The 18,501-nt window shown below is 37.8% G+C and overlaps 1 protein-coding gene across 9 annotated transcripts in view; it reads left to right on the top strand.

Moving 5' to 3' along the window:
- Positions 1 to 18,501, top strand: part of KDM6A (lysine demethylase 6A) — a 207,132-nt gene that overhangs the window by 146,182 nt on the left and 42,449 nt on the right. For 3 of the 9 annotated variants that reach the window (XM_081793059.1, XM_081793063.1, XM_081793065.1), the window contains 9 exons: positions 905 to 998; positions 3,723 to 3,849; positions 9,012 to 9,110; positions 9,242 to 9,461; positions 10,018 to 10,152; positions 10,603 to 10,758; positions 11,321 to 11,416; positions 12,613 to 12,714; positions 13,387 to 13,782. In XM_081793059.1, the coding sequence (XP_081649185.1) occupies positions 905 to 998; positions 3,723 to 3,849; positions 9,012 to 9,110; positions 9,242 to 9,461; positions 10,018 to 10,152; positions 10,603 to 10,758; positions 11,321 to 11,416; positions 12,613 to 12,714; positions 13,387 to 13,782 (1,425 nt within the window). The remainder of the gene's footprint in view (positions 1 to 904; positions 999 to 3,722; positions 3,850 to 9,011; positions 9,111 to 9,241; positions 9,462 to 10,017; positions 10,153 to 10,602; positions 10,759 to 11,320; positions 11,417 to 12,612; positions 12,715 to 13,386; positions 13,783 to 18,501) is intronic. The other 6 variants (XM_081793061.1, XM_081793062.1, XM_081793060.1 and 3 more) reach the window with 6 other exon arrangements.

Genomic DNA, 18,501 nt, shown 5'->3' with positions numbered 1-18,501 from the left:
ACCTGGTTTCGGATTTCTACCTCCTCCGTGTTTTGTTTTGGTTTTTTTTGTTTTTTTTTTTTGAGAAGCATTTGTTTGCTCAGGCAGCCATGTACTGTTGCTGATAATGAATAATAGCCACTTCAGTTCATTGTTCTGCTGAGTATGTTTTAAAGGTAATATTTATGAGATTTTCTTTTATTGGCTTATCCCTTTTTTCCTCCCTTTCCTTTTTCTTGGAGGAGTTGTCTTAAGCTTTATGACAGTAGTAGTAATGGGTTTTAGTCACACACATACTTTTTGAGGAGAGGAGTGTGCATAAATGGTTTTATTTAGAAATTTGCCAATGGAACCTTAAATGTTGTGAACATTGTTAGACCATGAGAGGTTTGGTATCTTTAAAGCCATACCTATTATAAATTTTTTCATAGGCTGTATACCAGTAACTATCCTTTCAACTTAGATTTTAACCGCTTTTGCACTTAGATTTTTTAAAGCAGTCTTGGCATATGTTCTGTTTATGTTAAGTTGCTTGGGAACTTGGTGTTTCTAGGCAGATCATAACACTGGGAGGTAGAGTACTTCTCTAGCTTCATCAGTGTTCCTAAATAAAGTTGAAATTATTTGTTATTGAATAAGTTGAGATTATTTTAACAATTGAGATTTGGCAGATTCTTAAAAGGGCCTATTTTAATACTTTATTGTATCGAATGTTTTACTGGTGTTAATTGCTCTGAAACATGGCCTGTCCACAGCTGTCTGGTGTAAAAGGAACGCTCAGTAATGGAACTAGCCTTTTTTCTTTCGGTTAGCTTAAGAAATATGCTAAAGTATCAGTATTATGTAGTAAATCTTAATATATGAGCAAATTCTTTAAAGATAATGCTTTTATTTTTCTTTGAATCCCTTTTTTTCTGCTTTTTAGAGGAAGTATCATTCTGCAAAGGAAGCTTATGAACAACTTTTGCAGACGGAAAACCTTTCTGCACAAGTAAAGGCAACTGTCTTACAACAGTTAGGTATGTAATAATAGTGTACTATAAATATTTCTCTTTATGATTTTTCCATGTCAGAGATGGCAGATATGTGGCTCATGTATTCTATTCTCTTTTCCTTCCTTTACCCAGAGTTGATAGAATTAACTCGAACCCAGCATATTTCCCCTTTCAGCCAAGCATTGTCCATCTCACGGTCCATCTCGTTACCGTTCTTCAGTGCAGTTGGTCCTTTTAAATTCTTAGAATTATTCTCTAGTACTTAACCCATGGGTGAGGGGGATTGAGTACTTCCTTTGTGCCAGATATGCTTAGCACTGAATGAAGTTAAGTGATTTGTGTAAAGTCACTTAGTGGTTGGTGAGCTTGCTTTCTTAGCCCTATCAATAATATTAACTAAAACATTTCATCGAAAAGTTGTGCAACATCTAACGGTATAGTTTTTGTACACATGTAATTCTTTTCTGATGTTGAAGAAATGTAGCCATTTGGATGACACATTAGTGTCACTCTGACCAAGAAGATAGTGATTGAGTTCTCCACGTTTAATTTTGTTGCTTAGTTATTGGGTCATGTTTCTTATCTGTATATGGTGTTTGGGTCCCCTCCTCCCCCTAGCTTTTGTTTATTTGTTTTTGGTCTGGGCAAATAATTTATTCTTAATTTTTAACCAACATTGTAGTAATATGAATGTTTTCATAATGTGACTATTTTTACATAATTTTAAAATTACTTAAGCCTAGATTTTATCACTGATCTTCATGATATTGATATGTATCATATGATTAATTATATAAAATAAACACATTACCTTAATGTAAAACTTTTGTTTTTAGGTTTGTTTTTAATTTAATCTCTGGTTAGAATTTTACTTGTGTTATCCATACTTTTAAGAATTAGAGAAGTATTTGAATATTTGTTTTTAATAAGTTTACAGACCGTGTTTGAGTAGTGTGAATTCATATCTTCAAATTAAAACAAGTTTATTAGTATAGTAAAGAAAGATTTTGTGCAGTTCTTAAGTAAAAAGAACAAAGTGATGCCTTTATCATAAGACAGCTTACTCATTCAGCTAATACTTGAATATGAGCTGTTTTGTTAATCCACACTATTTATAATCAAGTTTTTGTGCATTTCAGCTGCAGTGAGGAATGTGTCAATAGTAAAAATGCATACACCTTTTAAATTTAAGACATAGATTGAAATAGTTTTGGTCTAGTTACATGTGAATCACTTGTCCTCTTTGGCATTGGCTTACCATATTTCGAAGTATAGAAGTATAATAAACTTTTCGTGCTTTTGAAAGGAAAAACACTTCTCCTAATTAAGTCTAATTTATGCCTGTGTATCAATCCTTCCTACTTGCTTGTCACTGCTGCTTCAGCAGCTCCTTTTAGAGCCTGTTTCTCTAGGTTCCATTCTTACTAGTAATAGCAGGAGGTAAGAGGAACAGATGAATAAATATAAATGTGTTATTGACATGTATTTCTGTAAAACATACTAATGCAGTCCTTGAAATATATTTTGGCGCACAGCAACTATAATAAATGTCAGAAAATAACGGTCCTTATTTGTTATATGTAATATGGACTATACACAAAGAACAACGCTGATTTTATGCACTTGAAATGATCCACAGCTGAAATATGACTTCCCCAGCAAATCAAATCATTCCTGTGTTGTCTTAAAAGTTTTAGAATACAGTATTGCATGATCCAATCTTTTGATAGCTTATATAACGATTATTTAATAAAAATTGTGCATATTTAAGGTGCACAACATGATGTTTTGGTACATCGTGAAATGATTAGTATTGTCGAGCTAATCAACATATCCATCTCTGCACATAGTTACTATTTGTGTGTGGTGGGAGCACCTAAAACCTACTCTCTTAGCAAATTTCTATTAATATATTAGAGTATTATTAACTATAGTCATTCTGCTATGCATTACTCTCTAGACTTACTCCTGCTACGTAACTGTAACTTGTACCCTTGGACCAGTTTCTCCCCATTTCCCCTACCTCCCCATTCCTGGTAACCATCGGTCTACTGTCTGCTTCTATATATTCACCTTTTTGAGATTCTACATATAATTGAGATTCTGCACAATCTATATGTATTGATTAAACATTTGTGGTACCCATTTTAAACCATTTTTATTTGCACCATTTGAATATACTTAGACTCGGGTTTTATTTTTAAATAATTGTCAAATGCTTTACAGTTTTTATTTTAGATAAGTTATTAATACATGTGGCCATTGCCAGTGAGATAGGGTTGTATGTGGGTGTTGTACTCTGAGCTATCATTGATTAAATCATCTTATATGCACTCCTTGGAAATAAACAATGGGTTAATAGACTGTCTTGGAGAGTCTTAAAATGCACATAAGATTTTACATGGAACAGTGAATTTTTATATTCTTTGTTTCATAACTTGGAATTTTTTCAAACACCAAAATTAGAAAAGAAGAACTGTAGTTTGTAATCTAAGTGTTAAGTCAGTACTTAAAATCGTTTTGGTTTCTCTGGAATAAAGTTCTTTATAGGTTTGACTGTACCTTCCTGTGAGAAACAGACTTCCTTATGGTCAGAATTGGCAGTTCTAAATTTTGGGAATGTGTGTGCCGAACTAAATGAATAAATTGACTGAAAAAAAAATTTTTTATATGTTTTCTGTTTGGTATTCTTAAAAACTGAAGAACAATTAAGTCATCTTTGTAAATATTTTTAATCATTTACTGTAGGTTGGATGCATCACACTGTGGATCTTCTGGGAGATAAAGCCACCAAGGAAAGCTATGCTATTCAGTATCTCCAAAAGTCCTTGGAAGCAGATCCTAATTCTGGCCAGTCCTGGTATTTCCTCGGAAGGTGAGACTTAGCAGACACTTACACTATGCTTTTGTTTATTCCAACTAAGAGATTGGAATTATGAGCTATATAATTTTGTTTATATTTATATTTGTTTATATTTATAACTTGATTAGTGTCTTTTCCTTTTTAAATATATTGTCGCAAAGATTTCTGGAAAGTTAAAGCTTCTGAATGTGATAGTTTTTCTCAGCATAATCTGGTCAGCCAGGACATTTCTTATTTTGCGTGTTGGATTTTCATTTGACTTGATCATTGCTGGCTTTTAAAAAGACTTATCAGATAGTAATTCTTCATCCTAATATTTAAACGCCTTTCCTTCTGATTTCTGTTATTTTTTTTTTATATGTCTGTTGAACAGAACCGAATTAATTTTTCATTCTGCCTGGTGACCACCAGTAGCCAGTGGAACCTTGCTATTTGTAATTTTGATTAATGATATATACATTAGAATGGACATATTTGATGAATAGTAGGTCTCAAATCAGTTCTACTTGAAATCTCACAGGGAGAAAGTGGATACATTATTATTGGATCTGTTGGAAAGGAGAAGTAACATGTAATGAAAATAGTGTTCTGCAAGTCTGTAAACTTTTCTCTGTACTTTAAATGCCTAAATTGTGCTCACTGATTATCTAAAATATACCTTATGTATGTGTATCTGATAGATTATATTTTGGGGACATTATTAGATCGTCTATTGGTTCCTAACTGGTTTTAGCTTTTATGGTGTGGTGGAAAGATCAGTGTACTAGCAGCTGGGAGACTTGGATTTAGGTCTTGGCTAGGCTACTGTTTATAGATCATGGGTGATACAGTTAAACTTTTTGATGCTTCAGTTTTCTTTTAACCTTTTAAATAAGAGGATTATATTAGATCAGTGGTTTTCATTGGGGGCCTATTTTGTCCCATAGGGGACATTTTATAATGTCTGGAGATAGTATTTTGTATGGTTTCATTTTTCCTTTAAATTTAGCAAAGTGTGTTTGTATGAGATGGAGTAGTACTAAGATTTTTTAAAAAAGATGTTTGATTAGTCATTAATAATGTACAACAAGAGTTGGCTGGGAAAGTACCTATTTTTAGCAGAAATTTTCTAATACCTTCCAAGTCCTAGAAAATCATCTGATTTGGGTTGCTCACTAAAAAGCTTGAGAGTCCAAACTTTGTTTTTCTCTTTCACTGAATGAAGATATTTGGGGGCAGAGACTGGAACCTACCATCTTTGTATACTGTCGACTAGCAGCGTGGCTATTGAGTGAATGCAGTAAATGAACTAACTGAACACCATTTGCTTTTCGAGCTAACACCATTGCTGCTGTTTAGTGTTGCACAGTGGGATGCTTCATACAGGGACTGAAAAGGAGACGGAGTACTGGGAAGTAGGGACTGCCTAGACTTTGTCTCTAGTGTTAACATTTACATACGAAAATTTCTTTTTATACAGGTTAAAAGGCATGTGTAGTAGCAATTATTTTCATTTTGACCTAAGATGAAGAATAGTAGCGGCTCAGTCAGTTAAGCGTCCGACTTTGGCTCGGGTCATGATCTCGTGGTTCATGAGTTTGAGCCCCTTGTCGGGCTCTGTGCTGACAGCTCAGAGCCTGGAGCCTGCTTTGGATTCTCATTCTCTCTCTCTCTCTCTCTCTCTCTCTCTCAAAAATAATAAACATTAAAAAAATTTTTTTTTAAGTTCTTAAAGCTCTGAATAAAGACCTCAGGTGTCAGTAAGCAACTTTGGGATTTGATGACCCTAATATTCTACGGCTTTTTATTACTTATGTTCACATTCAGATCTGTGTTGAAGATGTCCTTTGACATGTGTATATCATAATAAAGGTGTAATGTGGTAATGCTCTTATAGTAGTACTAATCATTGGCAGTGTTATCACAGAACTATAGAATGTTAGAGCTAGGAGGGACCAGGGAGGTCACCTGCTTCACTCTGTAAACCCTGTTATTTTACAGATGTAGAAATAGAGTTCAGAGGAGTGAAATGGTTTATCTAAGGTTACAGTCGCACAGGTAACTAAATCAGAACAGGAACTAGAGCCTAGGTTCACGTATTGCTTTTTCAAAGACACAGGGCTGTCTCAGGGGCACTTAGTTAAGTTTTGCTACAGGAAAAGTGGTTGGTGGTTCGACTGGGACATCTGTAGTTGGGCACATTGGTTTTCTACTTTTCACTTTGTACGAATGGAATGTGAAAACATGAATTTTGGGAATTACTGCTTATTCCTCCCAGTGGTTAGGTAAATTTGTCTATAAATCCTGAGATTTGGCTTTCATTTAACAACAACAAACAGAACGTGTTTTCTACTATCTGTTAAGGATTCCCTTTCTTTGTGGTGTCTGTCCCTACATGGCGTTGTTCATAACTTCTCCTGAAGTTATTAACAAACTTTGTGGAAGTTTGCAGGTACTCTCTGACATTGCCTTCTCTCAGTCACTGACATTTCTTATTACCCAGTCCACAAGATTAGTTATCCTTGGGCTTATTTTAACGTCTCCCTTGTAGGTGTCCTATATATATATTTTTAACATTTATTCACTTTTCGAGAGACAGAGCGTGAGTGGGGGAGGAGGAGGGAGAGAGGGAGAGGGAGAGGGAGGGAAACAGAATCCGGAGCAGGCTCCAGGCTCCGAGCTGTCAGCACAGAGCCCGACATGGGGCTCGAACTCACGGACGGCGAGATCATGACCTGAGGTGAAGTCCGTCGCCCAACCGACTGAGCCGCCCAGGTGGCCCAGGTGTCCTGTATTCTTAAACCCTCTCTTCTATATGGATGAATTCCAAATCTAGATTTCTACATTTCGAGGTATTAAATTTCAGGACCACATCTCTTACTCTTTACCTAACATTATCTATTTTAGTGTTCTCATCTCACGTCAAAGTAAGCATATTTCAAAGCTCATTCATCATATTCTTTTCCAAACCAGCTCTTCTCCTTTTATTTTTGTCAATGATGTCACCATTTCTTTTTTAACTCTCTTTGATCAGGCTTAAAAACTAAGTTATAAGCCCCTGCTATGAATATCTAATCAGTCAGTCACAAAAGTCCTTATATCTTTTGGTTTACTATATTTCTCCCTTCTTTTTCTTTCTTTCCATTTTCGTTATTTTCACCCCAATTTTGGCCTGTTCCAAACCAGTGAGTATAGCTGCCTTTTTTACTGTCCATAATTTATTTTTCTTTCAGTTTATCTCTACACATTGCTAGCAGATTACTATTCCTATAAAGTGCTTTCATGGTGCCATTTCCCTTGTTAGAAGAACAAAAACTTCAGGGTAACCTCGGGCTGGATTTATAATTCTCTACTATTTGTGCTATCTTATGTACATTAAGTTTTGGTTATACTGCCTAAACAACATTTAAAAAAATTTTTTTTAATGTTTATTTATTTTTGAGACAGAGAGACAGAGTATGAGCAAGGGAGGGGCAGAGAGAGGGAGACACAGAATCTGAAATCTGAAGCAGGCTCCAGGCTCTGAGCTGTCAGCATAGAGCCCGACGCGGGGCGCAAACCCACGAACCGCGAGATCATGACCTGAGCCCAAGTCGGATGCTTAACCGACTGAACCACCCAGGCACCCCCCCAAACAACATTTTAAAATGCCCTCTTTCATCTTCTCTGTCTGAATCAGGCGTTCCCAGACTTCTGGATTGCAGGAATCAGCAAAATTTCAAAGAATAATTATGAGGATCTAAATATTTAATTTGGGCAAGTGAAAACATTTAAGATATTTTTGCCATTTAGTCAGCCAGTAGTATTTCAAAATAAGTCAGTTACAGTATAAGTATTAATTACTTTAATGGAATATTTATATATATAAGTATATGTTGCTGTGTTTCTATTTTATTTTCGTGGCCATAAATTGCTTTATACTGGCTGATAATTGGGAATCACTGGTCTAAACAACATGCCTCTATACTTATTTTAAATTCCTTAGTGTTATCCTTCCTTTTTTGCTTTTCCTAAATCCTGTAGTGTGTATTGTGGTGTCTCCTACCCTAAATTCTCAGACCAGAGAATTGCCTGTGACAGACATTCGATATGGCATCATGACATTTGTAATATGTCTTCAGTCCTCAACTAAATTGTAAGCTCCATGAAGACAGACAGGGACTGGGTTTTGTCTTTTCTTTTTTCCTTAGTGCCAAGCACTAAGAAGATAATTTCTGTATTTATAGTTTCAGCTGCTGTTCTGTGTATCCATCAGGTATATCTGCATTAAGAAGATAACAGGTTCCTCTCTCTCTCTCTCAAAAAAAAATAAATGTTAAAAAAAAATTACAAAGTGGGGGGGCGCCAGGGTGACTCAGTCAGTTAAGTGTTTGACTTCAGCTCAGGGCATGATCTCACAGTCCGTGAGTTTGAGCCCTGCACTGGGCTCTGCGCTGACAGCTCAGAGCCTGCAGCCTGCTTCAGATTCTGTGTCTCCCTTTCTCTCTGTCCCTCCCCTGCTTGCACTCTGTCTCTCTGTCTCTCTGTCTCTCTCTCTCTCTCTCTCAAAAAAAACATAAATAAACATTAAAAAAAATTACAAAAAAACCACAGGTCCTTGAAACTTTAATCAATCAGACCTTGCTACCCTTACATGTCATGAAATACCGCACTCACCTTATTATACTGTTTTTGATAGTTAGCTTGGTTTTGCCTGCATCTTAATGTTTGTATTTTTTACAAATTACAGAATGGTTGACCTCATGGTCATTATTTAGGAAAGTAGAATTGAAATCAGATTCATCCAGTCTTACCAGAATAGAATGGTTTTCTTGTTTTTTTTAAGTCTGTATTCTTTATGTAAGCTATGTAAATATACCAAGCGATATAAGTGGCATGGCAAGTGCATGTGTGAGCGCGCATGCGCTCTTTCAACTCTCAATAGAATACTGAAGTAATACGGCCTTTAATTACTTTAATATTGTTCATTAATGTATCATGCTTTAGCACTTACCAGATAGACTATAGTATAGTTTATTGAATGGTTAATTATAATGTACATTATAATTATAATTTTATATACACACACGCACACACATTCACAGAAATATGTTAGCTCATTCAGAATTTTAATTTGCTTTGATGTATGTAGTCCATTTTTCAGCAGATTAATCAGTATTAATGCAATTGTCTGGATTTTTTTTCCCTCCCCTCAGGTGCTATTCAAGTATTGGGAAAGTTCAGGATGCCTTTATATCTTACAGGCAGTCTATTGATAAATCAGAAGCAAGTGCAGATACGTGGTGTTCAATAGGGTAAGACTTTATATAAAAATAATGGTATTATACTCGATACATGACAGTTACATATCACATATAATATACTTGGTGAGGCTGAGTAGTTCTTCTCAGTTGACCTCTTGTTTGTCCTTAATTTTTCTTCCTAGCGTGCTATATCAGCAGCAGAATCAGCCTATGGATGCTTTACAGGCTTATATTTGTGCTGTACAATTGGACCATGGCCATGCTGCAGCCTGGATGGACCTAGGCACACTCTACGAATCCTGCAACCAGCCTCAGGATGCCATTAAATGCTACTTAAATGCAACCAGAAGCAAAAGTTGTAGTAATACCTCTGCACTTGCAGCACGAATTAAGTATTTACAGGTAAAACTTTTAAATAGTTTTTGAAAGACACATGTTTCCCCATGACACTCAGGCAGGAGGCGGGTGGCTGGAAAGTTTGTCTAGTTGTGTTTTGCTGTCTATAATTTGTTTCCATATTTTGTAAACATACCATAGCTTGTAATATTATTTCACTTTTCATTTTAAGTAAGAGATGCAGTATTTTAAAAGATGCTCTTTTGCACATTTACTGTTGATGTATATTAATTTACATAATTTTTTTCTACGTACTGTCTACATTTTTAAGTTGTCATAGCATTTTAGAGAAAAGAACACAAACACTGTCTTTCACTCTTGCTTGGAGTTTCATGAGAAGACAGCTATGAGAACTTTGAAAACAGAGCTCAGCTTTGTTTGAATTCTCACAAAGGTCTATATTCTGGTTACCCTCTTTATACTTAGTATCTTTCTGAAACCCCAAATTAAGAATCTATTTTCTTTTAAAAACAATTAGTTATAGCATTTAGGAAGATTTAGTGGACTTGCTCTTACTCAAGTAGGCTTGTGTTAAATTTGCTTTTTACATAATTTTTCCTAGGCTCAGTTGTGTAACCTTCCACAAGGTAGTCTACAGAATAAAACTAAATTACTTCCTAGTATTGAGGAGGCGTGGAGCCTACCAATCCCCGCAGAGCTTACCTCCAGGCAGGGTGCCATGAACACAGCACAGCAGGTGAGAAGTTGGGTTATGTTCTGCAGGTACCCAGCTTTAAGGGTTCTTTTCAATCTGTAGTGGTCGAGCGTATTTTACTAAGTACAGGAGCCTTTTATTAATGGAAAAGCCTTTGGATTTAATTGTGAAGGGAATCTAGATCGAAATAAAACTCCCTCTGATATGGGAAGAAATTTTGGGGTGCCAATTTAGAACCTTTGTGCATTTTCATGATTTTGAAGGAGATTTCTTAAAATGATGCTGCAGTGGTTTGTTTAATTTTTAAAGCAGTTTTTCAAAGGAAGGTACACATTCCTCCATTGATGATCATTTGATTTTGATTTTCAATAATTGCCATCAGCGATGTCCACATAGCTTTGAAAAGTATGCAGTCTGTAAAGTTTTATAATTTGAAGGAATGAACTAAGAATATATAGAACCCTATTTTTGTCTTCCTTCTGTGATTCTTAGGCATGTAAACCTCATCATGCAAATACTGAACCTGTATTAGGCCTCAGTCAAACACCAATTTCACAGCAGTCCTTGCCACTACACATGATTCCTTCTAGCCAAGTAGATGACCTGTCCAGTCCTGCCAAGAGGAAAAGAACATCTAGTCCAACAAAGGTATATATTTTAGAGAAATAGAAAATCCCAGTCCAAAAGGAATCTCCCAACTGCCCTGAACTTGTGCAGTTTGAATATCTCCTGTCCTTTATTTTAAATCTGTGGACATCAAAAGAGTGAAAGGTTTGAGTTTTTCCATCCCAGATTCTTAGCATCCTATTAAATACAGAACGTAGGGATAAATTTTGCATTCATCAAGTCATTTTATTCATCTCCCTGCCGTTAAGATCTCAACACACTTTTCATCATCACTTTCTACTGACATTGAGATAAATTTATTATTGGATCTAGTGGACAGTGTGGTGTTTAGGTTAGCCATTTGGGCCATAGTTTAGGGGTGGGCTTTTTCGGGTGGTTGATTAAAGAATCAGTATTTTTTTTTAATTTATGATTTCCCAAATTTATTATGCATGTGAAATTATTTTTAAAAGAATTTAATGTCATAACATTTTTTATATGTAAATATTCCAATTCATAGTCATTTGGCCTTCACGAGTCATTCTTGTTAACTCTGTGGATTTAACCAAATATTCTTTAATTTTTTTTTATCGATTTTCCTCAGAATACTTCTGATAATTGGAGTAGTGGCCATGCAGTGTCACATCCTCCAGTACAGCAACAAGCTCATTCGTGGTGTTTGACACCACAGAAACTACAGGTATGTAAGAGAATGCTTTTGACAGATTGTTTTTCCTCTTGCAAAGGAGTAGAAGAAGTAAACTTTAAAATTTTAAGTATTAATTCTTAAAGTTGAGTGGCAGTCAATCCAGTCAAATGCACATAAGTAAAATGAACCCACGTTTGTCAGAGTAGTGGGATAATTAGTTCCCGATTTTCACCTATTTTTGGTTTTATTTTTAAACAGGCAACGTTCACATAGTTCCAAGTGCATCTGTATGGTTCTGGGTTCCACAGGGCAAATTCCTGCCCACTTAGCTTTTAGCTCCTGCCCGTATCCACTTAGTTCTCCCTCTAACAGCTAGCCAGTGTTACCAGTTTACCTGTCTTCCCTGAGATATGTTCAGGCTTGCACAAGCAACCATGCATCCTCCTCCTCTCACGCGTTACTCATTTTCTCCTTTTTTATACAAATGGTAGAATGCTCCGCCTGTTGATTGTTCAGTGTATTTCATAGGCCTTTCCTTGTCGGGATGTAAAGAGCTTCTTTGTTGTTTTATGGCCACAGCGTATTTCTTTTTTTAAAAAAATTTTCTAATGTTCATTTATTTTTGAGAGACAGAGACACAGCATGAGCGGGGAAGGGGCAGAGAGAGAGAGGGAGAGACAGAATCCGAAGCAGGCTCCAGGCTCTGAGCGCTCGGCGCAGAGCCCGATGTGGGGCTGGAACTCACGGACCGTGAGATCATGACCTGAGCCGAAGTCGGCGCTTCACTGACCGAGCCACCCAGGCGCCCCCGCCATAGCATATTTCTTCCGTAGATGCACACCTTCAGCAGAGCACTGATTTTCGGTAGTCAGGCTGTCTGCACACTTTTCCTGTTCCAAACAGTGATGCTTTGAGTGTACTTGTCCTACTGCATTGTAAGTGTAAAGAACTTTCTGTGTGAATACTGAAAACTAGAGTATTAATGAGTAAAATTTTATGCCCACTTGTCTCAAATACCACATTACAGTAAACTTCTTTTGATGAATGTTTATTTCTTAATTTCTCAAACTTCTTAAAGGACTTCATCTCTGGGTTAGTTGCTGTTGGTCAGGAATCCGTATCTTTGACTAGATAGTGGCTCCGCATTGGTCCAGTCGTTTCATGACGAGGTTGCTTAGAACAGTGAGCTTGAGCTGGTTTCTTAGGTATGTCTTTGACCGTATTCTCCTTTCTTCTTCTTCTTCTAGCACTTGGAACAGCTCCGTGCAAATAGAAATAACTTAAATCCAGCACAGAAACTGATGCTGGAACAGCTGGAAAGTCAGTTTGTCTTAATGCAGCAACACCAAGTGTGTATAGCATTTTTTTCCCCTAAAATTTGTTAGCATTTTGAGTACTTTTATTGACTGAAACATTTTAGAGCATGGTCATGCCTGCTTCTTTCTACCAGTATTTGGTGGAATTTAGTAATCTTGCTTCTTAAAATACTAATAATGGACAGAGTTTTAGGAAAAAACAGCTATAAATTTAATTTTGAGCACACGACTTGGTATTTTATTATTTATTTACATGCTATTTTACCGCTGTTCTGAGGGTTTATTTCTATTATTGAATACTTAACGAGCTGTCCTAAACCGAGATGGGGTTCTTCAGGACTTGTTGAATTTGGAGGATCTGACATACAAATATAATAGAGTGTAAATTGGAGATCCTCTATTTTGTGATTGGAAAAAAGACCTGTAAATTCCACAGTTTTCTTAATTTTCAGCTGCTTTCTTTTGTCGTTACTAAAGGGATGTTTCTTAAAAATAAAACAGATTTCTGCTTTTCTGAGGAAGCTAATCTAAATATGACTGAACACAATTTCTTGTTTTTAAAAAAGTGTGTATTTTTCAGCCTAGAGAAATTAAATGTTAGGGTAAAATCAGAGATTACCCGGTTATATATACTCCTTCATATTTTTGGTCCTCTACCTTATGGCCCACACAAGGAGCGTTTATTTTTCATTTGCCTTTTGACAGATGAGACAAACAGGAGTTGCACAGGTACGATCTACTGGAATTCCTAACGGGCCAACAGCTGACTCATCACTGCCTGCAAACTCCATCTCTGGCCAGCAGCCCCAGCTCGCTCTGACCAGAGTGCCTAGCGTGTCTCAGCCTGGAGTCCGCCCTGCCTGCCCTGGGCAGCCTTTGGCCAACGGACCCTTTTCTACAGGCCATGTTCCCTGTAGCACATCAAGAACGCTGGGGAGTACAGACGCTATTTTGATAGGCAATAATCACATAACGGGAAGTGGAAGTAACGGAAACGTGCCTTACCTGCAGCGAAACGCACTCACTCTACCTCATAACCGCACAAACCTGACCAGCAGCGCAGAGGAGCCGTGGAAAAACCAACTATCTAACTCCACTCAGGTAATAGAAGAGCTAGCTGCTTCGTTGGCTTCTCACATACTAGTTCTTTTTTTTTTTTTTTTTTTGTTTTTTTGTTTCATGCATTCTGAGAGAAAAAGAAATAGAAGTTTGAGGAACTGTTTTTGTAAGCATTTTATAGTACTGTGATGTTATCAGCTATATTTTGATTCCCAGCATACATACGTGTATTTTCTTTTCCATTATAAGATTCTACACCCACACGTGCACGTACACACACACAGTCTTGGAAATTTCCACAGGATAGACAAAATAGATCATACAGCCCCCCAAAACTTACTGTTTTACTTACTTAATTTCTACACATATTGCCTACCTAAGATCAGGTACTTATGCTAATATGTTTTAGGTATTCACTGTGGTGGGAGAAAAAGACCATTAAAGAAGCAGTTACCGTAAATTACTCTGAAGTGTGACTTTGGTGAAAAGTGCTGTCACTGTACCTAGGAGGGCACATAAACCAAGTTGTTAGAGTTTCCAGAAATTGGAGAGTTTGGGAGGGGAGAGGGCTGGTAAAGTGTGCCTAGAGTATAGATTATGAAGAGGGAATGGTGAAATGTGAGGCTGAGGAAGGTAGAGAAAGTTGCCTCATTCTTTTTTTTTCTAAGTTTATTTTTGAGAGAGAGCGAGCGAGAGCGAGAACACGAGCAGGGGAGGGGCAGAAAGAGAGGGAGACACAGAATCCGAAGCAGGCTCCAGGCTCTGAACTGTCAGCAGAGCCCGACGCGGGGCTTGAACCCATGAGCTGTGAGATCATGACCTGAGCCGAAGTCAGACACTTAACAGACCAAGCCACCCGGTGCCCCGCCTAATTTGTCTTGAAGGCAAAGTAGAACCACTGCAGTTTTCAAAACAGTAATGGATTTCATGAACATTATTTCTATCAAAGATAGATGTGCCATATTTTACTCCGTTCACTGTTAGACATACAATTTCTAAATTTTCACTTCTCAGTATTTGTGCACATCGTTTTTCCTGTGTTTTGGGTTGTTTCCATGGAGCGTGTGTTTCAAAATGGAACTGAAGGGTCAAAGAGTAAGCATCCAAAAAAAAATGTTGCCGACACACATTGCCAAATTACTTGTACTTTTGTTAGTAAGAAATATTTGACTTATTGCTGGTTAGCCTTATGTTATTGGTAAAACCAAGATAATTTCATTCTTCAAAGACTTTTAAGTTTATTCTTGAAGTACTTTTCTTGGCGGGACCATCTTCTAGAGTGATTAATGGTTGTATTTATTCTTAAATGTTGAGCACCTCCCATGTGCATGTCCCGTTCGAGGCTCTGGGGATAAATCTGCCGACACAAGGATATCTTAATTCATGCAGGTAAAAAGACCGTGAACAAGTAAGCATCATATAGAGAATGTTAGGTAATGATATGGTGAGTTCTATGGAAAAATGTATTAGGAAGGGGAGCTGGGGCGTCCTAGACATTGGTGGTAGAGGATTCACAGTTGTAAATAGGAAGGTCAGGGAAGGCTTCACGGAAGATGACATTTGAATGAAGACCTGAGAGTTTACAGAGTGAGCCTTGAGGGTATTTGTGATAAGAGTGTTCCAAGTCTCAGGAGCTGGAAGGAGCAATAGGCCCTAGGGTAGGAGTGTGTTTTGCATTTTTTGGAGGTAAGTCAAGGTGGTGAGGATGGCTGAGCACGGCGGGCAGAGGGTAAGAAGGGAGGTACGTATGGTCCAGCTGGCCACGCTGGCCAAGTCCCGTTCAGCCGGGTAAGCTGTTGTAAGGGTATTAGATTTTATTGTGCGTTAAATGGGAAACGGGGTTTTTGAATGGAGGAATGACATGATCTGACTTAGTTTTTAACTAGATCCTCTCTGGTACTCTGTGGATAGACTAAAGGTGGCAAAGGCAGAAATGAGGTGTGTGACCGACTTGGAGATTATTGCTGTAATCGAAGTTAAGACATGGTGGTGCCAGGACCCAGAGTGGCAGCATTAGAAGTGGTCAGCTTTTGGGTTCCTTTGGAAGGCAGAGCCGGTAGGATTAGCTGGTAGAGTTGGGGTGTGAGAGGGAGGAATCAAAGCTGGCCTGGCTCAACTCGAGGGATGGATGCGTCTGGGTGAGATCCCCATGGGGTGTGAGTAGATGGAGGAAAGAACTCGAGGTGACCTGTGAGGTGGTAGGAGATCCAGGAGGATGTGAGTGATTGCCTGGAAGCCAAGTGAAGAAAGTCTTTCGAGGAGGAAAGCGTGATCAAAGTGTAAATCCAGTAGTGCTTCATAGGCCTAGTAAGGTAAGGGCTGGGAACTGACCATCTGAGGTATTTGGTGACACTGCTGGGACCAGGAAACTAAGGGGCACGGGCCAATCCACCCCACGACCATGACCTGGTTTTTGTTATTGTTTTTGTATTTACAGCCCACGAATGAAGAATGGGTTTTTTCATTTTTGAAGGGTTCTTAAAAAGAAAAATGGGGGGCGCCTGGGTGGCTCAGTCGGTTGAGCGTCTGACTTCAGCTCAGGTCACGATCTCGCGGTCCGCGAGTTCGAGCCCCGCGTCGGGCTCTGGGCTGATGGCTCAGAGCCTGGAGCCTGCTTCCGATTCTGTGTCTCCCTCTCTCTCTGCCCCTCCCCCGTTCATGCTGTGTCTCTCTCTGTCTCAAAAATAAATAAACGTTAAAAAAAAAATTTTTTTTAAAAAAAGAAAAATGTGTGACAGAGACTATATGGCCCACCCAGCCTAAAGTACTTGCTGTGTGACACTTTACAGAAAACATTTTGCTGACATTTCAGTGGACTTGGTGGGATCAGAAGCCTAATTGAGGTTGGTCTCAACATAAGTGGAAGGAGAGAACTCGAAAACAAGAGATGTAGACAGTCCCAGCACTGACACTTTAAAGTCGTGTGGGCTGTGCACTGCACAGTGCCAGGGGCGATATCCCCATAGACCGTGACATGAAAGGGAAGGAGAGAAACAGGTGGTAGCGGAAGGGGAAGTGCGATGAAGAGTTGTTTTTTGTTTTAAATTTAAGATGGGAGAAAGCAGAAAGAAACTCAAGGCGGGTGGAAGCTCATGAGCAGGGTTCAGTAGAGAGGGAGAAATTAACGTGGGAGACAGAGGAGAGAATTGTTAAAGTAGGTGAGAAGGTGGGATGTGGGGCGGCGGCGGGGGGGGGGGGGTCGGTTCTGGGTCGGAGAACCTGAGATTTTTGTTAGGATGCCTGTAGTGCTGAGGTATAATTGGCAGTTAATAAACGGGAACCTCTGTTAGGATTGTAACTTACGAATCTGTTGTTCTTCTTTAAGCACATCCAATTCCTGGTTTGCTTAGTTTTGAGATTTTCAGTGAATACTCTCAACTCTAGTTTGGGAATTTGCTGTCTTTTAAAAACATAATTCCAGTGAAAGAGCCTTTGGTTTGCAGGCCATGAGGCCTTTGTACATGACTGAATACTGAGTGGTAGAGCGCCCCAGCCTTTGTTTCACAGGTTCCTCAAGGCCAGTGTCCGTAGAAGCTTTATAATTTAGATAATGCGGTTAGGAAAGCTGTCCAAAAAAATGTCGTGGAACTGATTCTAGGTCAGAGGTTTCCCAAATGAGGTTGCTGCATGGTCACTGTAGGTAGGGGAGTTCTGTCTCTGGTATTAATATAATTGAAGAGGCTTTTTCAATACTGTCTTCCATAAACCTTTTCACATATTTTCCTCAAGTTGTAATGAAACCTAGACCGTTGATAGACTTGTATGGTCTGTCTACCTTTCAGCTTTTGATGACGAGAGGACATAGAGATCCGTATTCATTTACATTACAGTTATGAAGAGTTTATTCAAAGGTACCATTTAAGATACGAAAGTGAAATTATAGTGATCGTTCAGCAAGTACTCTAAAGAATTTATAACCTAACATACTTGATTTGTAGATAGAGATGATGTAATAAAATGGTTAGTTTCTTTTTTTACTTATCTGCATACTGTAATCAGTGTAACTTGTTAAATGATTATCTTCTGAGTAAATATTTGACGATAGATGGAATTTTGACTCAGCCACCCAGACTGTTTCTTGGATAACATTTTAAGTATTGGCATGCTTATAATATTATAGCATTTTTACTTTGTGAAAAGTTTTCATATAACTTAGAGATTTTATCTTTTAACTACTATTTTTGAAGTTTTAGCTGCCTGTTTAAGCATTTAAAACCAGATTGCATTACTTTGCATGCTCGTTGATGGGTGTCAGCTTTTCACGTATCTGGTTTTTTTAGGTAGATAAGTTTCTTGAATAGAAATATACCGTTTAAGTTTTTTAGTTTTAGAAACTGGTTTCAGGGACATGCTTGCTGGTTTTAACTAGATTATTAAATGCAGCCTTTAGTATATAAATATCTTGTCATCAGCTAAATTGTTATTCCATTGTAGCTTATTACTGACTAATTAAATTTCGCCTAAAGTCAAAAAGGCTTCTAACCTTGCGGCTGAAATAATTTTCAACTCAAAGTGCAACAATCCTAAAATTTTTGCTGGCGTGGAGGGGTCCGTTTGTTATTGGGAATATAAATTTAACAGTGTTGACATATAATTATGATAGTCTGTAAATCCCACACAAGGTACTCTTGTTGATGTTCTGAAATTACAGTTTGGAAATGACTAAATTACTGTTTTATGATTCCAGTGTTACTTTAATCATTGTTGCTGAAAAATTAGCTTTTTCCTATTTAATTATTTTGTCAGTAAGATGAAATGAAA

This window comes from Panthera onca, chromosome X, assembly GCF_046562875.1.
Source record: "Panthera onca isolate mPanOnc1 chromosome X, mPanOnc1 haplotype 2, whole genome shotgun sequence".
Classification (NCBI taxonomy): domain Eukaryota; kingdom Metazoa; phylum Chordata; class Mammalia; order Carnivora; family Felidae; genus Panthera; species Panthera onca.
Note: the sequence above shows the minus strand (reverse complement) of the source record. Positions and strands in the feature narration are given on the sequence as shown.